At 42.4% G+C, this 24,113-nt stretch overlaps 2 protein-coding genes across 3 annotated transcripts in view; one reads left to right on the top strand and one right to left on the bottom strand.

Moving 5' to 3' along the window:
• MYO1E (myosin IE) overlaps positions 1 to 1,936 on the top strand; it is a 200,360-nt gene extending 198,424 nt beyond the window's left edge. For both annotated transcript variants that reach the window (XM_012658061.1, XM_012658062.1), the window contains one exon: positions 851 to 1,936. In XM_012658061.1, the coding sequence (XP_012513515.1) occupies positions 851 to 927 (77 nt within the window). In that variant the 3' untranslated portion in view covers positions 928 to 1,936. The remainder of the gene's footprint in view (positions 1 to 850) is intronic.
• Positions 1,937 to 6,886: 4,950 nt separating this feature from the next.
• CCNB2 (cyclin B2) lies at positions 6,887 to 23,007 on the bottom strand. Its single transcript, XM_012658060.1, has 9 exons — positions 22,800 to 23,007; positions 20,454 to 20,582; positions 20,233 to 20,349; positions 14,185 to 14,355; positions 13,923 to 14,081; positions 12,169 to 12,405; positions 11,727 to 11,867; positions 8,249 to 8,359; positions 6,887 to 7,163 (listed from the first exon to the last, which is right to left on the bottom strand). The coding sequence occupies exons 1-9, from the start codon at positions 22,821 to 22,823 to the stop codon at positions 7,053 to 7,055; spliced, it is 1,200 nt and encodes a 399-aa protein (XP_012513514.1). The 5' UTR covers positions 22,824 to 23,007; the 3' UTR covers positions 6,887 to 7,052.
• Positions 23,008 to 24,113: the final 1,106 nt, after the last annotated feature.

The following is a 24,113-nucleotide window of genomic DNA, read 5'->3' as shown; positions in this document are numbered from 1 at the left end:
ATATATATAGAAAAAATTAGCCGGGCATGGTGACGCATGCCTGGAGTCCCAGCTACTCTGGAGGCTGAGGCAGGAGGATTGCTTGAGCCCAGGAGTTTGAGGTTGCAGTGAGCTAGGCTGATGCCACGGCACCCTAGGCCGAGCAACGGAGTGAGACTGTCTCGAAAAAAAAAAAAAATGGGGTACAGACATGGAAAGATTATTTCTATTAAGTATTGAAAAGCAAGATGCATAATAGATTTAGAATGGCCTGTTTTCTCTTTAAAATGAGTGTTTGTAATAATACAGAAAAAGGTCTGAAAACATATCTAGCAAATAGTTCTTTCTGGTGACAGGACTGCCATGAAGAGGGGAAGGGGATTGTCGAGGAGTGTGGCGGATTCTAGGAAGCAGATTCTGAGATGTGAAATAGGAGATGGGAACGGGAAAGGCATAGTATTGCGGGTAACCGTGGGAAAGAGGGGACGGGGCAGGATCGGGAAGCCACTGGGCCACCAGGTGACCTGACACAGTCTCCCAGGCCCCGGCTCCGTCATTGCCCCGACGCTGCCCTGAGAGAAGCTTTGGCCTCAGGTCAGCAGCTGCGCGGATCCTAAAGGGTTGACAGCTGGAGGTTTTGTCCTCACACCTGGGCAGCAGGTTCTTTCGTGAAGGTGGATCTGGTAGTACATCTCTCTGTGCCATGGGGGGAGCAGTTACTTTTACCACAAACCTTTTCATTTAAAATAAAACAAAGACAGGAAAACAGCGCCGGTGGAGGCCAGTCGCTGGAGGACCGGTGTGAGCAGAGCGCTTGGCTGGGGCAGAACCCACTCACCCGCCCTCACTCTCGCCGTCTCTCCCCCCGCAGATCCTTCTGGCTGGTGGACGGGTCGTCTACGCGGCAAGCAGGGCCTGTTCCCCAACAACTACGTGACCAAGATCTGAGGCGCCCGGAGACTCTGACACATGGGGAGGAGGAGCTCCGGGCACAGACAGGGGAGGGGACGTTTGGGGGCTCCCCTCCCGATCCACAGTGAGCAATTGCTTCTCCAAAGCCTGGAGCGACTCTGACACCTTCCCCATGGAGGACAGTCTGGGAAAAGTCTGGGCTGGGGACAGAGAGTGTCACTCCATAGATGATACTCAAAGGTAGCCTATTCATAGGAACCCAGGAGGGCACAACAGCCACCAAGATTTATTTATTGTATTTAAACCTGGTGAGAGGACAAGCGAGGTCTGCTCAGACCTTGTTGGCTTCTATCGAAACAGCGCCCCGCTCGCTCCCCAGGCCAGGGGATGGCTGTAGGCGGCCACTGACAAGTGCCTTTAGTTGAAGAGCGCATTTCTTTCGTCCCTCTTGCCCGTACCTGACACACACATTCCTCTCCGCCACCTTCCCTCAGGGAGGACGCGCCCTCTGCAGGCTGGGCTCAGCGTGAGCGGGCAGTTCCCGTGCAAATGCCAAGGCGGCAGAGGGGCACTGGTTTACACTGCGCGGGGACCACAGGGCCACCGAGCGGGGCCGGGGCTCGGGCTGGGCTGGCAGCCTTGCTGTCTCTGGGTCTTCAGTTGGAATGTGGCTGGCCCATGTTGGTTTTGTGTTTAAATGCTGTACTTATTACAAGAAGGATCTCTTTTTTTTCAAGCTGTACATTTATAAAAACAGATCATATACTGTATATATAAAAATCTCAAGATGGTAGAAACATGTATGAATGTACTAAGTAGTAGTCCACTGTACTCGTTCATAAGGTAGGTTTTATTACAAAACTCACGCCAGGTACTTACAAGTGTGCCCTGTTCCTTTCCAACCACAGAAATAGTGTCGCTGCTTTCTAGCTCAGTCCCTGCAGACTCTTCTCAGCCCTTTCCCTGTAGGTAATTTTCCTCTGGCCCCCTGCCATCCCCCCCACCTCCCAAATAAATAAAGGAATCAGTGAACCACCTGCTCTTTCATGACCTTTGTTATGGGTTGAATTGGGTGCCCCCAAAAAAGATGTTGCAGTCCTAACCCCCAGTACCTCAGAATGTGACCTTGTGTGGAAATAGGGTCTTTATAGAGGTAACAACACTAAAATGAAGTCGTTAGGGAGGGTCCTAATCCCATGTAATGATGTCCTGATAAAAGGGGGAAATTTGGACACAGAGACCAACACACAGAGGGGAGAATGTGAAGAGGGAGGGAGGCTGGTGCAGTGGCTCACACCTGTAATCCCAGCACTTTGGGAAGCCAAAGGGGGGGAGGATCCCTTGAGGCCAGGAGTTCAGGAGTTCAAGACTAGCCTGAGCCTTGTCACCCATGTCTACAAAAAAAGAAAAAAAGAGGGAGGCAGAAGCCAGCCATCCACAGGCCTGGGTGAGAGGCCAGAGCAGACCCTGCCTTCCCAGCCCTCACAAGGAACCAACCCTGCCGACTCCTTGATCCCAGACTTCCAGCTTCTGGAACTGCGAGACAGTAAATGCCTGTTGTTTGAGCCACCCAGTTTGTGGTACTTTGCTCCGGCAGCCCTAGCAAACCAGCACAACGTTTATTGCCGTAACAGTGAAAAGTTGGAAACAAGAGAGTGGTTCCAAGAGGAAACCGACATTTCTCTACCTCTCCTTCCAGTTGCCATGGCCAGTCTTGAGCTATTGGGGAGTCAGAATCTGACCAGCATCCAACTTTTTGTCATTTCGGATCCGCAAGTCCACGGGGAAAAATTATCAGGGTTTATATACAAGGCGAAAAAAGTATGTGGACTTGGAACAAAGAGAACCCATTTAATTCGAACTTCATTCCATAACAATAACAAATAATGTTTAAAGAATATTTCAGTTCCATTTTGTGACCAGTTAAGAGAGAGAGGACGATAAAGCCGTGATGTGATGAGCTGAGGAAATGTAACCCGTTGACACCAACGGTCTCTCTGCGTTTTACAAAGTACTCACGTTCCTGGGCCCCTGACAGTGGGAGGAAGGAAGATGGAGCGAGAATTGGGACGACGGCGCACCCTGGCCGCCCCGCAGCCGCCAGCACGCAGATGCTTTCTCACAGCCAGACGCCCAGACCAGCTTCCCTCTTCTCACAGCCAGACGCCCAGACCAGCTTCCCTCGTTACCCTAGTAAGCCCCTGGCCGGCTAGAACAAGCTTTTGTTTTTCCTCCTGATTGGCATTTTAAACGCGTATGTACCTGGGAACCCTCAGGCCCCAGGTGACAAAACAGGAACTGAGTTAAACGCCCCCACCAGCAGCACGAAGACCCCCCGCCATCCATGGAAACCACAGACCACGCCCTCGTCACCTGCATCCAGGTGCCTGGCCCAGGGCTAGGCTCACGGGGGTGCCCAACGGACGCTGAGGAACAGGTGAGGGAGTTTATAGGTGGAGAAGCCTTAGATCCTGTGTAGAGATGCTGAAATTCTGGAACTGTTCATTAACAAGAAAAGTTTGGAGAAATAGTGGCTTATTCTTAAACTTATTTCTATACTCTTGGAAATTTGATATGGGGATTACCAGAAAAATCTGGAATGGATAAATAACATTTCCCTTTTTCTCCTAATTAAAAAGTCTTCACCAAAATGCCTTTTTTTCCCTTTAGGGTCTTCAAGTCATTAACCTAGGTTTCCTCTGGTCCCTGGACCCAGCCAGGCCTGCCATTTTGTTCACTGTCTGGTTGAGCGAACACGGTTAGTTCAGGAGTCACTTACCAGGAGAGGACACAAAGAAGATGAAGGGGCCACCCTCGCCTTCTGGAACTTGCCATCCTGTTTGAAATACGAGGCGTTCCTGTGCACACACAACACACTTGCGTAGCAGTATCACACTCAGTGTAAAGATGTGACAGGTCTCTTGAACCAAAAGTTTAAAGAAACCAAGAACCAATGAGCAGGCCTGCCCATGGGCCTTTGGGGAGAGGGGTTCAAACTTTAGTTGTAGACCAGGAGTTCTCAACGTCTTTGGCCGCAGAACCCCTTTACATACACTCCTCAGTATTGTTGAGGACCCCAAAGAGCTCAGTTTATGTCATTTATGGCAATCGATATTTACCGTATTAGGAACTGAAACATTTTTAAAACACAGAAATACACAAACATTGCACTAGCTCCCAGAGTAATGACATCATTACACATCATGTGGCCTCTGGAAGATTCTACTGTACACCACTGAGAGAAAGAAAGCAGGGAACAAATAACATCCTAGTATTGTGAAAATAGTTTTGGCCTCGTGGACCTCTTGAAATGGCCTCAAGGACCTCCCAGGGCCCCCAGGCCACACTAGGAAGGCCATGGGAGGGGACAAGTGCTAACGGATGGGGGCACAGCAGAGCGAGCAACCGGCTTCCTGTGACCCGAGACTGAGACATGTGGAGAGAGGACAGAGGGTGACGCCTTCGGTATGAGTTTGCTCCCCCCGCAAGAGGGTCCCAGCTATCCTGATCAAACCCGACTGGTCACCAGGACCAAGCCCAGCGCCATGAAGGTGGAAAGAGGATGAGGAGTGCAATTTCCTTTTAAAAGGACATGCCCTGGAAATTGCACACACCACGTCCACTCATACTCAGCTGGCCAGAACTTAGTCATGTGGCTTCGACTCAAGGGGGCCTGGAGGGTCTCTGCACAGCTGAGCAGTTTGCCCAGGAGCTCCCTTCTAACACAAGGCTGTGGCTCCTAAGGTCCCCTACCTTGCTCACGGTCACACAGTTCCTCTGTGGGGGAGCCATCACTGGAACCTGTCTGACTCCGAGGCCCATGCTTTTAATCATTGTCCCCGGTTCAACAAGTATTTACAAATTTGATAAGTCAAATGTGTCAACCTTTACACTTTCCATATCTCTCTCTAAAAAAATTAAAATCTAAAAAAAAAAAAAATTGGACTGATTTTTTTTTTTTTTTGAGACAGAGTCTCGCTCTGTTGCCCGGGCTAGAGTGCCATGGCGTCCTAGCTCACAGCAACCTCAGACTCCTGGGTTCAAGCGATCCTCCTGCCTCAGCCTCCCGAGTAGCTGGGACTGAAGGCATGCGCCACCATGCCCGGCTAATTTTTTCTATATATATTTTTAGTTGTCCAATTAATTTCTTTCTAATTTTAGTAGAGACGGAGTCTCGCTCTTGCTCAGGCTGGGGACTGATTCTTGATATCAAGAAAATTTTTAAAAATTTAAAAGAAATTTTTTTAAAAAGAAAGAAAAACTCATAAATAGGACTCTATGGCTATCAACTTGTAAAGTCCTTTAATGGGCCAGAGCTGCGTCTACCACCTCTCTGAATTCACAGGGTCCATCTCCTTCCAAAACTGTCAACCCTCTTAAAATAACAGCTGCTAATGCTCAAGTGTCTCCTTTGTACTGGATACTGTGCTGAGTGCTTGACGTACTTTATTTAACAACCCTATGAGGTAGACACTCTTATCCCATTTTACAGGTACAGAAACTAAGGCAGTGAGGTCACACAACTGCAAAGTAGAATCAAACCCAAGCAACCCACCTTCAGAGTTTGTGCTCTTCTATACTGTGGTTACATCATCTCGTTTTCTAATTTCAGTGTTTTTATGACATTATGATTTCTACTTTTACTGCTTATTTCACACTTGCAGCACTTTAGTTTGGGGTGCCTGCTGTGGCACATAGGAAATTATCTTAAAGGCCTTGTTTTATGACATTCTGGAAGAATTCCCTGAGGACATTTAATATTTAACTATATGAAATATGTAATAAGCAAGCTATAAAATGTCTTTGGAATATGCCTACAAAACTCATGCTTTCTTGGAGAGAAGTAGAGCTCGAGTGTCCCTGGGAGATCACTGCTTGTCAGGGCCGGGAAAGCTCCCTTTCATGGTCTCACTTCACCACCATTCACACTGGCGACCTAAGTCGGTCTGAGGTTGCCAAGGGGACAAGCTTCACTAACTCAGCGGGGATATTTATAAAACTCTATACTACGATTTCAACATAAAAAGATACCCAATTCCTCTAAACGCTCCAAACTTACAGTTAAAGATCTACTAGTCAGGCAGCTCCGGCCTGCTTGGGAAAGGAGGGAAAAGCCAGCCCTGACTGGAGCCAGTTTCTCCTCCCCAGAGGCAGGTGTACTCCAGCCACACCTGAACTGTAGGACCAGACCCTAGATTTCTCTGTCGAGCAGAAGGCAGCTTTTACCACACTCTAGGTTGGGGAAATACTGAGTTAAATGAGTTTTCTGCAAAGCTCAGAGCCATTATCATCTTCCAAGAATTTGCAATGTTTCCCAAATTTATTTGACTAACTCCTTTCTCTCTAAACACAAATTAACATCTTGTTGAAATGACAGTTTGGGAGGTTGTTGCTATAAGAGACTCACTATGTTTATGGTTTTGTTTGTTTAAGTTAGTAGTTGGAGACTGAGGATGCAATTCTTCTTAGAAAACAATGTTAAATGTGATTAAATACCCATCAAAAAACAAAAACAAAACCATTTAGCCCACAATGTAGCTGAAGTAGCACAATGGGAAAACGAATTCCAAGTTTCAACTTTAACAGAATGTCACGTGCCCATTTTCTTTCTCCAGCTGTGGCCCCTTAGGACTGCTCTTCCTGGTCTCAACCTATTTGAGAGAGAAACCTAGCAGAGGGTTACTCTGGTGGTCATGGCCCTTGTGGGCCAGGCGTTCCTATGTAAGAATTAGCAATTGAGTAGGTTCTAGAAAGGAAATTGTCACGGTTATCTTCTCTTTAAATTTTCATAATGAATCAATCTATTTTCAAGTTTACAAATGGGTTAGTGTTCGCTGAAACCAAAATCTAGTTTTTTCCATTTCAGAAAATGGCAGAAAGGTCTTTCCCAAAGCCATGAAGGCAATAGTATTTATAATAGCTCAAAAAGAAATCAGTCAAAGCAAGCTTCCATTGATTTTTTTCAGCATAGAATGCACAAATAAATACACATGGATACCTTAAGAAAAATCAATAGCTTTATTTTTCCTCAATATACATTTAGAAAATCGGTCTGAGAAGAGGTTTCATGAAACAGACCAGAGGACTATGTACAAAATCAAGAGTTCCAAACGAGTGAGAAAGTGCACGAATGAGGCACTCGTCCCTGAGGGCCACGGCGCCTAGGACCTTCCCATCAGCGGGGAGGCGAGGTCTTTGATGGCTTTTGAGTTCAGCTGAGGGATCGTGCTGATCTTCAGGAGTTTGCTGCTTGCATACTTGTTCTTGATGGCCTGCAGAGGAGCACATGTCAGACCCCCCACCTTACACCTCACTCACACTAAGTCACAAGTATTGCAGGCCCAGAGGCAGAGCCTCCAGATGGTGTGGTGATGCCCATCGCTGGAGCTAGGGAAAGCTCTGGGCCCGTCGCCTGTGCCTGACGACTTCCTTCCATCCCCAGTCATGAACGAACCCAGCTGGCGGCGAACGAACCCATCACAGGTGATGGGGGAACAAGTGATTTCAAGGTCCAAGGAGCAGGCTTTCTCTCATAAGCTACCAGAGGGATGGGAGCTGTGTTTATGACACCTAAGTGCCACTAGGACATGACAGGTTCACTGGGACAGGCAGTAACTGGCAACAAGAGTGAGTGGCCACTAATGCTTAGCAAATCCCAGACTATCCTCTCAGGACTGAAGACACATTACACTTCCACAAAGCAAACCATGCTGTGAGGACACTTGAGACCCTTATGTGGTACAAATGCCTTGCTCTTTGTCCCCAGACCCTTAGTGTCACACAAGCACAGAACAGCACTGTTTCCTCTGGCTCCTCCTCATAGGTGGGCCACACTGAGACACCACACCTCCAGGATGCTTCCTGAATGGGCTCCTTCACCATGCTTGCTAACCACATGTTTGTTGGTCACTGCTCCAAAAGCTCCTGGACGAAGGCCCTTACTGGTATCACCTGAATACTTGAGACTTCCACATGCCATTTGAGGTGGGCCCTTGTTCCTCCCAACCACGTGCCGACCAGCAGTCCCTGCTTGCCGAGTGCCCTGCCCGGGATGCTGCTACGAGCAGGGGGTAAATAAATGCAGAGAGCCCCTGACTGGCTGTCCAGGAACTAGGCCTGGGCATGGTTAGCCTAGCTACCTTGTTTCAAAGACAGCTGGCTTTCAGGGTTTATCGGTATGCTCCACCCCCCACAATACCAGAAAAATACAAAGAAATCTGTCCCAAAACAGACTCTCACACTTGCCAATAATATATTTACATAAAAATGCAAACACATACACGCTTGCACACACACATACTACACACAAAACCCACAATCTAATGCTTTCCATGGCTTAAGAAATGATAGTACTTACGATGAATTTAGTTAAGTTTTCATTTACTTTCACAACATTTTTGGCCATGTGCTGCATGACTTCCAATACTTCATTCTCTGTGTATCCTGTGTAATATTGCTGCTTTAAGTTCTGAAACACAGTACATAGACAAGGAAGACATAACTGAGGGGCAAGATAAAGCTTCTACTTTTTTTTTTTTTTAAGAAAGAGAGTCTTGCTCTATTGCCTGGGCTAGAGTGCAGTGGCATCATCATAGTTGACTGCAACCCCAAACTCTTCACTCAAGTGATCCTCAGCCTCCCTAGTAGCTGAGACTACAGGTGTGCACCACCACACCCAGCTAATTTTTGTATTTTTTGGAGAGATGGTGTCTCACTATGTTGCTCAGGCTGGTCTCGAGCTCTTGGCCTCAAGCAATTCTCCTGCGCTGGCCTCCAGGAGTGCTAGGATTACAGGCTTGAGCCACCGTGCCCGGCTACAGGGACAGAGGTTCAGGATGGAGAAATAAACTGTGCTACAGGCAACAATCTACCTGTGTAGTTAAGCACCAGAGAACAGAGAGGACTCAGGGAAGCCACCATAGCCAGCTCGTGACCTGGCCTCCCCCAGAGCAAAATTCAAGCAAAAAGCACAGATGCCAATTGATAATAAGACTTATCATGTATGAAGATACATAAACTGACTTTATTTCAGAGTTCTGTGATAAAATTCTAAAAGCTAAAGTACATTCTTTTCATATGCATAGTATAATTGGCAAAATAAACCACAATTTAATCTTAATCCTAAAATAGTTTGAAGGAAAAAAAGAATAAGCAGGAGTAAATACTGAAGTAATGCACAACTACTGGCATTTTCAAATCAATTTCCAGAAAACTAGGAGGCTGATAGTTAATAAGTTTAGAATCCAACAAAACATATTTAAGAGTAATTTGGCTAAAATGAGCCATTGGGACCACACACCACTGACATTTTTGCCTCAAACTTTTAATTGCAAAAATTTTTTAATCTGCTGAAAAATTGAAAAAATATAATGAAACATCTGTATATTCTTCATGTAGATTCATCAATCATTAACATTTTGCTACTTTCTCTTCCTCTCAGTATGTATACTCACACATATTCCATATCAATTCCATATCATCTAATATATTGTCAATATTGGAATTTCTCCAATTTTACAAAAAATGTTTTTTATAGAGTCATTTTTTTTTTTTTAAACCCAGGGTCCAATCAAGGTACACACTGTATATTTGGTTGTTGTGTCTTTAGCGTTTCTTAAATTTAAAACAAGCCTTACTTTCTTGGCTTTAAGTGATGAATTTTTTTTGAAGTATGCAGGCTACTTTTAGAACACACATTCTGGATTTGTCTGGGTATTTCCTCATGATTTAATTCACATTAAACATTTTGGGCATGACTATTACGTAGGCGATAACGTATATGTCTTACTGCACGAGAAAGCACGGCAAGTCAGGTGGTCCCACCACTGGTGATGCCGAGCTTAACCTGGGTTAGGGTGGTAACCCCCAGAACATTCCATCATAAAGGTACAGTTTTCAACAGAATTAGGAAGTATCTGTGGGATGATACTTTGAGACCATGTGAATCTTGTTCCCCAAAATTATTTCATCTAATGATTTTTGCATTCACTGATGGTCTTCCTTGAATAAAGTATTACATTAGGGGTTGAAAAATAGTGGATTTCTAACTATTATTCTTTCTACTTTAATTAGCTGGTATTCTGATTTTTAAAAAAAGAGTCACTTGCCCCTTTTATGTTTGGTATCATTGTGGACCCATGAATCCTTTTTTTAATGCATTATAGTCTATTACTGTCATTATTCTTTTTAATGCTCAAATTTAGTCAGCCAGAGCCCTTTCAGGCCAGTTCCTATGTCCTTTTGATGTCCTCTCATTGATCTTTGAGAATCTGTTTGCTATCTGGCACAAACTGTTCCAGTACTTCCCCTGCTATGGCCCTGAAATCCACTATTTCACTAAGGAGCCCTCGTTCCCAGTGGGTAATGGTAGTTAGTACCCAAGGTGTGGGCACTAGATATTCTTACTGCTACTGGTTTCTCTTTGTTTCTAAGCCCTTTTGCTATGAATTTACTGTTATTTCCCAAACAGATTTAACATTATAGGGATTTTCCTTTTTTTTCCTTTTTTCTATTTCCTAGATAGGAGCAACTTTTTGTTTTTAATTGTTAATATTTTATCTCTTTCTTCTTATAGTGAAAATTTTAGTTCTTAACATGAATATATTTGCTTTGTACAATATACATAAAAACAGTTTCAGAATTATAACATTGCTATTAACAATAAACCTACTAAGTAAACTTTATATTACCACTGTTGGTCCTTTGTTTTTTGTCTAACTTTACATCCTACCAAGGATGCACAGGCAGAATGCTCTTTTCAAGTTATAGTATTCGAATTCTTTTCTCTGTGTTCTGTTATCAGTTTGATACATAGTTGCATCGTTTATTTCCATTTGGGGATTTGCATAAAACATTATATTGCTCAAAAGTAAAAAAAAAGTTACATTGTATTATATAAAAGCCAATAAAAAGTTATAATCACAAGTCCTCCCATCCTCAACCTCTATTCTATTCCCACAGAACCCCATAGTACCCATTTTCATTAGATTCTGGTTTATTCCTCTTGCATTTTTTATAACATTAGCAAATATATAAATATGTATACACGCATGCACTCTTTCTTACATAAAATGTAAACTACTGAATACAGTCGTGTAGGAGAATGGTTCCAACATGCTGCCCTGGTGACTTTGCCTATACTCATATAGGCCAAGGCTTGAACCACAGCTGCTCTGTCCTGGCAAAATGCTTTGTGACCCTCCTGGAACAAGAGGAGATGAAAGGCTTGGAAGCAGCTGCCTCCCAGCCACCTCCCGCTCACCTCGCCATCACCCCTGGGAGACTGCTATGAGACAGTTTCTTCTCCCCTCCAAGGTTCTGACGAGGCTTTCTGCTCTGCTGCAGGGCATAGCTGCAGACTCTAGAACTGCCTCTTCCACGACAGAATATGCACAACGGGCATTGCAGTCACCCAGCTCCTTTTGTTTCTGTGTCATCCTCTTTGGTATGTGAGACAAGGACCCAGGGAGCTGGCATATTTGGCTACTCGTCTAAATCTAAAATGGCTCGTTCTATTTTTACTGGCTAAATCAGTCAGGCCTTGGCCTTGCTTTGTCTGGTGTGCTTGACAACTTGCTTGTTTCACTTAACAAAATATCTGAGAAATCATACATATCAGTTCTTAGTGGCCTACCTCATTCTCTACAACTCTAAGATACATTTGTGCATCTTGGTATAGTTGACATGCCCGTTTAAATTGTTCCAAGCAGCTTTCTTTTAGGCCTTTAGACTTTTAACATTTGCTTCAAGGATAATGTTGTGAAAATGCTAAGGGGTTTCGTATCATGAGGGCCTAAAATATAGCCTGATTAATTTCTCTTAAATCCTCCACTCACCCATTTTCCTTGGCCTAGAACCTTCTGAGACAAGCAGGAAGCGGCTGCTGCTACCTTAGAAGGGTGATAATGCACCATGTCGTAGTCGATCAGAGTCAGCTCCATCAAATACTTGGCTAAAGTATGCTGTTCGACATCAACCTATGAAAGAACAGCCAGGGACAGTAAGAATCACAACTGGTATTCCTATCTTGCAAAATTCTAGGTCAAAGCCTAGGAACTCAAATTCACTTAACTCACTTATCCTTCTCAAGAACTACCCTATTCCACAATATGTTATAGACCCAGAACGTGAGGACTTTTATATTAAGAACTTAAGATAAGCATTAAGACTTACCTAAAGGGTGCTTCCTATAAATTCATAAGCTTTCCTTTAATTAGGTCAATGTTTCTGGGATGAGACATCAAGCGAAAACCCTCCTGGAGAGTTGGAGGCACTTACCTCCCCAGCTTTCGATGCTCGCCTTAAAAAGTGTAGCGGCAAGGGTCGGCCCAACTCAAATTTCAGTTCTTTCAAAATTAGAGTTTCCATTTCTCGGATTTGGGAACTGGTATAAGCATTGTCTGTGATGTAAACAAAGTCTTCAATATTTGGAGAAAACATCTCCTCATACTTGGAAGCCAAGAGCAGAGCAGTAATCCCAACCAGTTGAAGCTTTTTACGTGAGACTGGCTGAACCTAATTGAAAACAAATGTGTCAAAAGTCACACCTAACAAGAGGATTGAGGCTCTGGGTGGGAGAAGGAAAAGGAGCAAAGTTCTGGAGAAGTGCATGTCATCTCTGCTCGTGGTCGTCTCAAGGGGACAGGGGACCTGAATGTTTATAGTAGGTTCCACCACTGATCATGGCAGCTATCTATAATTGAATACTAACTATGTGCCAGGCACAGTGCTAAGATTCTAACACATCATCTCAGCCAGTGCTCACAAAATTCCTAGGAAGTACATACTTTATCCTTAACTACAAAGAGGTGGTCTGAGAAGAGATCTGGACACCAGCCCAAGTTCACTCAGTGGCTGAGCAGGGAAGAGTCCAAGCCTGATGACCAAGCTCCTAGTCACTCTCCCTCCCTCATTGTCCTCACTCAAGTGTCAGTGGCAGCATGACCTTGTTGAGACAAGTCTAAACAAAAAAGCATTTAGTGGATGGCACAAACATTTCCTTGACCCTCACCAAAAGCGTACCCATTATTCAGCTTGAAAAATCTTTCACCAATGCTTCAGAATCCAGGGAAAATCTCAGTCTAAGGTAAAAGTATTTCCCTTAATTTCCTTTTTTTTTTTCCGAAGTGGAATTTTGCTTTTCTTGCTTCAATTTCTCATTATTGAAAATCTACTCAAAATGTTATGCTTTCCCACCCAAAGAGGAATGCATACTGAAAACCACGGACTCTATAGTCACTTAAGATTTTGCAATATCTCAGTGCCACTATTATAAGAATACTTATTACTATATTGTTTGGGCAGAATTTGTACTTGACCTAAACCCATGTCATGAATGTTGACTTTTAGTAACTAAATCCTTATCTGTAGGGCTACCATTTGGTAGATAACACACTAGCGATTTATGTCCCACAAGTCAGTGTCTGTGCATTTCCAGTTGAAAAATATACTGAAGATCACTTTTGCCTCTCAGCTTATTTTCTTACATTCCTCTTTACTTTACACCCTACGTTCTCAACCCACTCCACACACATACCCCTGCTGCTTTTTAAAAACAGTTCTGCCGCCTTCCTCTTCTATGGTGATTCAGCACCACAGCCGGCTGGAAACTTTGAGGTTTGCTAGCCAAATTCCTCATTTTTCAAATAAGGAAGCTTAACACCAAAGAGCGCCCAGCTATGGAAATTGTGCACATAGGCCTGGAAACTCAGCATCCAGAGGTACCACAGGCTTTAGATTGAATTTCAGCCCACCTGTGGAATATTTCCTGTGATGACAGACTGTGGTATGCAGTATCTCCCCCAAGCACATTTTAAAGGCTGACCTTCCAGAACTGCCTGGTGTTGGTCAGTACCACCGAAGGCTTAACACACCTAGACTACTGCCCTTTCTAGCACCTGAAGTTCTTTGGCTTCTCACAAATTGGCTTTTGGTCCTTTCTTCAGAGGTACCCCACCTTAGCTTTCTATCCTCAAAGCGTAAATGCAATGATCAGTGTGTCACTGGCATGAGGTCCTTGAAGCCACACTTACCTGTAAAAATCGATCCATAATGGCAACGCACATGTACAGAGTCTCCTGCAGAAGCCTAAACTTGGAGTGGACTTGGACCAGCCAGTCCACGAGGATGGCACGCATCCGTCCATTTATATCTCTTCCATCTAAGAAACGTGGGTTTATAGATTGCAAAACCTGTTGGTGGAATTGAGAGTTTAAAAAGCTGACCTCATTTCCTTCCCAGCTGTGTGGTAAATCCCACATTGCTTGTTCAACCAAAACACAAAGGCCCACCCACCTCGAGCTGCCTGAGATACTGGTAAATATCCTTAACGTAGTCACTGCAGAGCTGAGGGTTCTCCCAATCCTCATTATCAATGTCCTCGATTTTGCAGAGCAAAGCATCAGAAAAAGCTTGGCAGAGGTTCTCTTCCTTCATGGAAACGTCCTCAGGTATGGAAGAAGGACCCTACACCAACAAATTGAAGCAGGTGTATTACTACCTTAGGAACAGCCTAACTACAAATACACACAGAGCCACCTGGCTTAAATATACTTATCATATGCACTTTTGAATTGGGTTAAAGCCAAAACAAATAAATTTCATAGTAAGAGGTGAATAATTCAAGATGTAATAGACAAAGTTCTTAGAGACTTCTATTGAAAACTCTCTAGCTTCACTCAAAGTGAAAACCTAGGTCCTCCCAGCGGCCTAAAAACTCTATGTAATCCACGATCTTGCCTCGCCTCTTCCCTGGCCAGCCCTTCTCCTGCTTCTCTCCTTTCAGTTTGCTTCGCTCCAGTCTCCTGGCCGGGCCTCCCTCACTGCCGGCAGCCCCTGCACCTAGAACGCTTTTGCCCCTGTACCCACATGGATAATTCCCTTACCTTCTTCAACTTTTGCTTAAATGTCACCTGCTCAGTGAGGTCTATTCTAACTCCTACTTAAAATCATCACATGCCTTCTATCTGTCTCCCCACCCCATGTCTCATCTCTCTGTGGTTTTTTTTCACAAACCCAAAGCTTTCAATATTCTATAGAGTTTATTTATATGTGTACTATTTTCTATCTACCTCTGCTAGAATGTAGACTCTATAAGCTTACATTTATTTATTTTAATTGGTTTTGCCCACTAAGGTACCTCAAACACCTGTATAATCCCTGACACGTAGATACTCAATAAATGAAAGAAACTTGGGTTCAGATAGTATTGGAGCTGATCGTTCTACTTTAGCTGTAGCCTCCTCTGCAAGCGTAATGTTTTCTTGTCTCCAACTAAGTTACTCTAAATTGAAAAACTGGCAACTAAAACGCAGAAAAGCACATTCCAGTCTATGAATAAAATAGGATGAGCAAGCAAAGACTGAGCAAGTATACAATGAGGTATTTTATTTTCTTATGCTGACTGGGTGATTATTCATAAAAATCACACAAAAATGTATAAAGTAAGTTAAAATAAGTAGTAGTGAAGTATAGATAAGTCATTGCTTTTAAAACAAGAGGTACTTCTCAAAGTGGAATGTAACAGGATGCTAGGCTATATAAATATATAATAAAGTAATAAAATATAAAAGGAGGTTTTATAAAATTTTAATTTACATTAAAGTGCACTGATTATAATTTCTAGTCTTCGAGGCAAATACAAAAACAAAAAAATAGCAGTTCAAAACATGCCATTCCCTCTTAATTCAAATGTCTTAAACTGAAGAAGGGCAAGGTAAACAAGAGGTACGTGGGTATGCATGCCATTTATTCAAGAATTTGAGAACCTCAAGAGGCTAGAACGAATGAGAAGAGGTATATAGGGTACTAAGAGGGTAAGACCTTAAGGAAGACGAATAGGTAAAAGGAAAGCAAGTGCCGAGTGCCAGGGGAAGCACAGAAAATAAAGGCAATTCTGGGAACTGCAAATTGATTCGGGATGGCAGGAGGATAGTATGTGAGGTATGAGAAGATGGGCTGGAAAGGGGAGCAAGAAAGAGCCTTGCTAAGGAGTTTAGATGTTATCAGAAAGTAAAGAGAAACCACTGAAGGAATTTAGCAAGGGTGACTGGAATCAGAGGTGCTTTTTAATAAGCACACATAGCTTCGGTTTAAGGTTAGCTTTTTCAAGGAAAAGCATCATCGCCCTCCATAGGAAAGGCAGTCAGTAGCAGGAAGTCTGGTTTGAGGAGTCAGGTTATCATAATGTTCTTCATGTGCTGTCATAGCAGTTTGAAGTGTTTATGTCCTATTCAGAAGTGCACTTGCTCAGGACTTTAATTTAGAATTGCTTGAAAGCACTCCTTTTGGACTCCGGCATAATTTAATTATCATAAGACCCTTTCTAGGTTCCTATTCATCTGTTCAGGCAGTTGCCTAAGCCCTAAGGGCCAACTGTGCAATCTTCTGTCCACTGTCCACTGCATGTAAAGTTTAAAAACCATACCAACAAGTTAACTGTCACAAACTTTTGAATGGCAAAAGTGATCTGTGAATAAAAACTGTCAAACTAGATTAATGAATGAGTTCCATGGGTTCTCAGAGACAACTGAAAAGTCAGATCAGAAACAAAGACATGAAACTGGGCTTCACTTGAGAAGGTCCTGTGAGGAGTGTGAGCAAAGGCTGCCGAAGTTCTCCTAGCGGTGACATTTACTGAGTTGGAACTGCTGAGAGGATGGATTACTATTAACATGCAAATATATAGGTGTTCACACAAGTTTTGATAAAACACAGAATCCCTTTATTTAATAAATTTATGATACACAATGTTAATTAAGTGCGAAAGGGAAAGACCCCAAGAAAAATTGTTGATTCCAGACAGTTCATGATTTGTAGCAATAAACATGTACGTGTGCATACATAGGCACACACAATTACAGAAAGGCAATCAGTTACTGTGATTAGCTTTAGGAATGTGATGAAATGGAAATTTAGGGATAGTAACAATGAACTGACCTTTTATTCTATGTACTCTAGGTGGTTCTGTAAGGTTTTGCTGTTCTATGACTATTTCTTGTATAATTTTAAAAAGTCACTTTTTTTAAAAAAATTTGAACGGTTGTACTTATTTCCCTTTTATATATAGTTTTTGTATAAGGGAAAGTTAGGCCATTAAACGTTTTATACTTGAATAATGACTATCACTGAATTTGGTGTTTAAATCAAATCTGTAAATCCAAAAACTCATCTGAATTTCTAGCTGCAACTCCCCAGTAAATCTCTTACGCTAGCATCTCCCTCGCGCTAGATGTAACACACACTTTTACTCCTAGATTCCCCAACTTAACCGGGAGCTACCTGGGGGCAGAGTCAATGGTTTATTCCACTTGTTTCTCCAGTGCTCAGCAAACAAGGGACTAGCAGACAGACTTCTCCTTCCTTTCAAACTACTCAGAGTTTACCAAAGTCTCATTAGTTAGCAAAAACCACTGTTTTCTCTAAGAATTGCAGGATAATAAGTTTCTGTGAATACCTGTCAATGGCTAGAACACTTAAAAGGGTTTAACCAAGGCCCTTTGTGATTCAGTTGTATCATCTGCTACAAAGCAAGACACCTGCCCTCCATTTTTGCAGAAAGGATAGCATGAATTCAGTTAAAAGTCTGGCAACATCTACTTTCATGGATACATGGCTTATATTATAAGCTTCCAGCAAAGTTGTGAGAAACCATGTGCTCAGCTGGCATTTCTACAGCTCCAGGAATTGGCTGTAAAGGAAAAATGACAACCCTGCAGATAGAGCAAGTGACAACTAAAACCAGAGGGACTCGCCTGCCAGAAGGTAAGATTCCACCTAAATTGTGAACTTAATGGTCCCTTCACTATGTTTCTCAGAGAGAAATGTATTTGAATTGGAAATAATTGTTCATTTATCCCTGATAACTTCTGGAACTAGAACATCCAGCTATGTTTCAACCACATATGTGATTTTAATATGAATTGAGCTACAGGTCTGTAATGCTTTATCTGAAACACAGTGGCCTCAATTTGTTAGGAAGGTAGAGAAAAAGTAGTCAGCCCAGGAAATGTGGAGTAAAGGGAACACGGAAAGGATGGAGTTATAAAGGTCACAGGAGGAAACAATTTTTCCTTTGTTTCTTTCATAACATTTTATTAAAAATTGGTCTTTTGTCTTCTCTAACTCAAACAGTAATATGTACCTATGATAAAAGTCTGAGAATTTTAAGGAAGAAAATGAAAATCAATCTTAAAGCCCAACATAATAATCAAAAATAACTACCATCAATTTTGCATATAAATGCACATAATTATTATAAAAGCAAATCTGGGGTTGCACCGTATATATTGTGTTATAATCTGATTTTTCCACTTAATGTTATAAGCATTTTGACACTTTTAAATATTGTACTATATTTATGGTTGCATAGGACTTCATTAAATGGATTTAACTGACCTCCTATTTCTCTACTATATAAGAGATATTCATTACAGCACTATTTAAAAGTCCTTGACTATCCCTCTGATCATTTTCTTTGTATAAATTATAAAACCAGACTTACTGGGTATTGAGAATAACCATTTGAAATAAACTGCCAAATTGCCTTTCTGCAACATGGAAGGAACCACGTTCAGTCACCCATATAAAATGCTGCACAATGGCCAAGAGACCACAGTCTGAAACCTGGCCTTTGGGTTCGGCATTTAGGAGGTTACTAGAAACCTTCAAGGGAAGGCCTCTTAAAGGAAGGTCGATCTTGAGTATTTGTTGTGAGCTTCAGTTCTCGATTTGAAGCCTGTTTCTCTTTTCTTATTCATAAACAGCAATGTGCTTTCAACTACCATCTCTATGGAGAAAGCTCACGAGTCTGTTCCTCCCCTTCATATGTTGCTGGAAGATTTCCAACTGCACTTCTAGGTGGATGTCCTCTGTTACCTCAAGAAATCTAAAGCCAAATAGGACACCTTCCACCCCTGACTTTCCTATTTTTTGTTAATTTATTCCATAAATGGTTTATTTAATACTCAAGTGCTTAAGGTCTCACTCCTCAAGTCCAAGCAATGTATAGAAAGTATTCTTTCTAAATAAAGGATAATGTTCCTGAAAGGAGCTCTCGTTTGATGTTGTTTCTTAGCACCTTGTATTTATACTGGTGTATGATCAGGCACTTAGAGGAGATCTGGGCTGGTTCAAAAACTCATCAGCTCTTGCTTGGACAACTGTAATACCTCCTAACATACCTTCCTTCCGTAACCACCCTACACTGCTTTCATCATTTCTCTTCTCAAAACTTTTTCAGTTTCTTCATTGCCTAATGGGATAAAATCCAAATTCCAAGGCCTTTGAATCCGAACACAACCTTCTTCCCAACCTTATCTTCTGCTTCTTCAAACGAGCCTTCTCACTCAATTTGGACTTGCAGACTCCTTGACCAAAGCACATGAGTATAGGCCCATTTCCACTCTGGTGCCTTGACTTTGGTTGCTGCTTTGTTCCCTAAAAAGGTGCCCTTTTCTATCAGCTTCTCTTCCCCTAAAAATCCCACTCATTCCATGAAGTCTCCCCTGACCACTCTGATCCTTTAGTGTTCTCTCCCTTCTTTGGGTGCACGTTCCAGGGACCACATTTCTGTCTACACTAGCCATTTGACATTCAGTCACATATTGCCCAGTGGCATCTCACATTATTCCCTGGGATTACTAATTTAATTTTTGGGTACATATGCCCCTTTTAAATAAGTCTCTTAAAGGCCAGATGTCTCTTTAGCAGCCTTAACACAGCCAGATATGTATAGTAAGTGCTCCATATACATATTTCTTTAATATATGCAATGTTTTATTTTCAAAAATTTCAAACATAAAATATATATTTTTTCAGCTAAAAAGAGTGAAGTAGCTATTGTTATATTTTCAGCATCTATAACAATGCCTGTCTCAGAGTAACTGCACATGTAATTTATGAATGATACAAGGTATGGTAGAAGGTAAACAGGCCAATGGGTCCATTAGCATTTTAACTCCAATTGAGCTAACCAGTCATGGCGACTACAATTTATCAACATAGAATTTTGGTATTATCTTATTCTTGCTTGAGTTTGGGTCTCAAAATTGTGGGTTTCTAAAGCCTTCATGGGCATGTTCATTCTTATAGTGGATTTTTTTTTTTTAAACCTACCAAATTTTACCCTGAGATCATTAGATTTATTTGGGTATTAAGGTAATTAACTTTCTTATTCAAGGTCATAATATTAAATTAAGTACTATCACCTAAAAGGTAGAGCTCAAAGTAGAGCTCTAGCTATGAATACTCTTCAAAAGTTGCAGTGATGATAAACGCATCCCTGCAGTCTGGCTAATGACAGGCTACCTCTTTAAGTGTGTTTGTAAATTCAGAATTTCCTACCTTTGGAGCTAACATTTCCATCTGCACTGGTTTCACAGAAGCAGTAGGTTTCAGTTGTTTGTTGACATTTGTTGTTTTGGTGGGTTGAACTGGTACTTTGGTGTTGTTTTGAGCTTTCTACAAGGAAAAAGAAACACAGATAGGGCAAGACAGCCAATATTCTGATTTAGTGCTGTACAGACTCAGCCTCTGTATGCACATTCAGTCCTCATGGTTATTACCTTAGCTACTTGTGTTGCTCTGGTTGTAACTTTATTTCCAATTTCTTCAAAAACTGCTCGCCTAATAGTCACATGACTCTTAGCTTTAGAATTAACTCCTGCATCAATATTCTCCAAATCACTGGACGCCTAAAAAACAAAGTTAATGAAGCATTGAGACAATTCAAAGAACTTTGCTAATGTCAGATACTCAAATTTAGAGTTACTTTGGGAAAGGTGAATATGCCAAGATTTGCAAGAGAGAAAAGGTACATTTTAGGAAGTCTAAAAATGTTATTTGTGATTGGTAACACCATTCTAAATTAGGTAAATCATTCATCCACCTTATCTATAATAAAGATCCTCCTACTAACCTTGCAAAACTATTCTGACTATTCAAGTGGGCCTGTAAGAGAACTTCAAAGCTTCATAAATAAGTGATTATTTCTCATACAGCACCCACATCGCTTGTTAGAAATCCCTGTAAATTAAAGCCATAGAGTTAAAAACTTGTTTTACAGAGATTGGTAACAAGTACAATTAAGATGAAAAATTAAAAAGCTACAATATTAATCATTAGTAATAGGTCTGGCTGTTGAAAAACCAGATGTTTAAAACCTAAACTAGCTTTGGTTCTTATGCCATCCTATAAATAAGAAATGCTCCTGTAGACGTGATCATTTATTTATTTATTTTTGAGACAGAGTCTCACTCTGTCACGTGGGCTAGAGTGCAGTGGCATCTTCATAGTTCACAGCAACCTCAAACTCCTAGGCTCAAGCAATCTTCCTGCCTTAGCCTCCAGAGTAGCTGGGACTACAGGGACACACCACCATGCCCAGCTAATTTTTCTATTTTTTTTTTTTTTTTTTTTTTGTAGAGACAGGATCTGGCTATGTTGCTTAGGCTGGTCTCAAAGTGCTAGGATTACAGGAGTGAGCCACTGCGCCCAGCCGACATGATCTTTTAGAAATACAGCTTTTAAAAAAATGACATCGCCATAGCATGAACCCTACTCTCTTATATTAAGGATACTTAGAATGAAAGTAGTTTTCTTGGGTAATATAGTTTTAGATCTAAAATTCAGGGAAAGTTGGAATTGTATGAAATAAAACCTGTCAGTTGACATTTAACCTGCTTTACACAGAACATGCTTAAAAACTTGCAAGAAAAAGCAGTTCATATAAAAAAGTTATTTTATTATAGAAGTGATAAACATTTTAAGAGAAAAAACAGCATGTCCTATCCCTGGGAGTTGGGGGTCCTAACCCTAAGAGAACTCCCAACAGGGGATTTGAGTGGATCTACCATGATAGACAGAGGGGCCAGGGAAAACTCAACCCTTCCCTCAATAGAAAGGATTTGACTATTAAATAACATTGTAAAATAAATTAGACAAAAATTTACTTGTCAGACTTAGATCCATAAAAGGATATGAATTAAATACTGAATGTATTCAATCTATGAGGATTCTCAAAAGTCACACTGTTCAATTTTTCCAGCACCATTTGCCAATTTAAAAAAAGTGTTTGAAAGTTTAATGCTTATGGGTTGAAGTCTGGTAATGTGACTAAGTTTAAATTCATCTGGAAGGGAAAATTGGCAGCTTTTAAACTAGCCAATAGCCTGGATGATGGAACTCAGGTGTGTCAGGGCTCTCCCGTTTTCAACAAAGGAAAAGTAGATCCAGGTACAATTCAAGCCTACTGGGAAAAAATACCCAAATATGATAACGCTTTGATTTTTGCAAAGATGAAATAATGAATTTGGACCTTTTTCTCTGTCTGCCATATTGGTCCATATTACATGCAAAATCTCTATTACACTTAAGAAATTATTTTTTTTAAGGGGACAAACCCACACAAGACTTAGTGTGTGGAAATAAATGGGAAACTCATACAAAGCGAAATGTGAAAAATCTGAAAACAGCCGTGGCTGTTGCTTGATCAAACACGCAGAACACTTTACTGCCTACGGAGTTTCTTCCAGTCCTTCTCTCCCCTCCCACCATGGATCTTTTAGTTGGCAAGGAGTTATGAGAAAAGGGGAAGGAAACCCTAAGAATCTGCATTTAGATAACCCTCTAACAACAAAGAGCACTCGGGGATCGGGAGGCTCACTTGACAGGTGCCACCTCCGAAACACTGTCCTACACTTCTCCCACCTCGGGGCAGGGAGGGGGAACTGGAGGGCGGAACCCAGGCAGGGAGAGGCCGTGGGGCCCCGGACGCGGGAGAAGCAGGGAGCACCGGAGAAAGGAAAAGCAGGCCCTGTCCGGACAAAGAAGCTCAGAGCAGAAAAGAGAAGCGAGGGGAGGGTTACAGGGCTCAAGACCCCGCTGCGTGAGGGGCCGCCGGGCACACTCACCGTAGGGCGTCGGAGCAGCGCCATGAGGGACGGGGAAGGCAAGAGAGCCGGCCCGGCCCAGGGAAGGACGCGGACCGGAGAGGGAGGGCACTAGCGTCCGCGGCGCCGTTAGGGCTGCACTCCGAGCCCACACTGCAGGGGATCTTGGGCGATGTCGCCTTGTTCCAGGATTCAAATACCGCGCCGCTCGCGTCCCATTGGGCGGCCCCCGCGCACGACGCGCTCTTCTCATTGGCTAAGACCGGAGGCATTCCCGCACGCTGGTTGGCTGAATTTTCTTAACCCCGTTTGGTTGTCATAACAACTGGCCTTTTTTTTTTTTTTTTTTTTTTTTTTTTTTTTTTTTGCTGCTGCTGTTGTTTTCCGGCCTACGGTCTTTTAAAAACATATCCCGGTCTCTGAGATAAACAAAAATGAATTGTCTTATTGGGAAAACAGACATGGGACGCCTTCTCTGAATTTTGACAAGGCCTCATCTACGGATGTCTCTAGACGTCTGTACTGGGTGGGCGGAAGTGGGTTCTAGGGACTATTCTGGAAATGCATTTCTGACCTCTATTCCTCTTCCGGAAATGTCGAATTGGAGTTTAGGTTGAGGTGGCCTGGGTCGTGGGACAGGCCCCTCGGGTTGTTCAGGGCTGCAAGGTTAGGCGATTGAGACTCAAACGTGTGCAAAAGGAGGGAGAATTGTAGCGTTTATTTAAAAACTAAGATTCCTAAACGAGGCAAAAAAAAAAAAAAAAGTAATAGCGATTTGCGTGATTCGTGATTCATCATGTAAAGTCTCCATTGTATTCCCAGTACCTAGTACATTATTTGGCATGTGGTTGGCGCTCAATAAATATTCGTCGAATAAATGATTCTATACTGTGGTAAGATTTAGAAATGAGAAACAAGGTGTGAGGCCAGTCTTGAGCAGAAGCGTAGGAGGGTCAGGGAAATACAAAGGAAACAATATTAAGTTTGCCCAGGAAAAGAAAAGAAGGTGATCAAAGAAAAAGGAAAAGTGAGATTAAAGGGAAAGGGGAGAAGAAAGGAAAGGTCTAACACCCATAGCAAAGGCAGTGGAATGACTCTTTTTAAAATCTATCTATCGGCCGGGCGCGGTGGCTCACACCTGTAATCCTAGCTCTCTGGGAGGCCGAGGCGGGCAGATTGTTTGAGCTCAGGAGTTCGAGACCAGCCTGAGCAAGAGCGAGAGCCCGTCTCTACTAAAAAAAAATAGACAGAAATTAACTAAAAATATATAGAGAAAAATTAGCCGGGCATGGTGGCGCGTGCCTGTAGTCCCAGCTACTCGGGAGGCTGAGGCAG

This window comes from Propithecus coquereli, unplaced genomic scaffold, assembly GCF_000956105.1.
Source record: "Propithecus coquereli isolate 6110/MARCELLA unplaced genomic scaffold, Pcoq_1.0 Scaffold57, whole genome shotgun sequence".
Taxonomy (NCBI): domain Eukaryota; kingdom Metazoa; phylum Chordata; class Mammalia; order Primates; family Indriidae; genus Propithecus; species Propithecus coquereli.
This window is presented reverse-complemented; position numbering and strand designations above follow the sequence as displayed.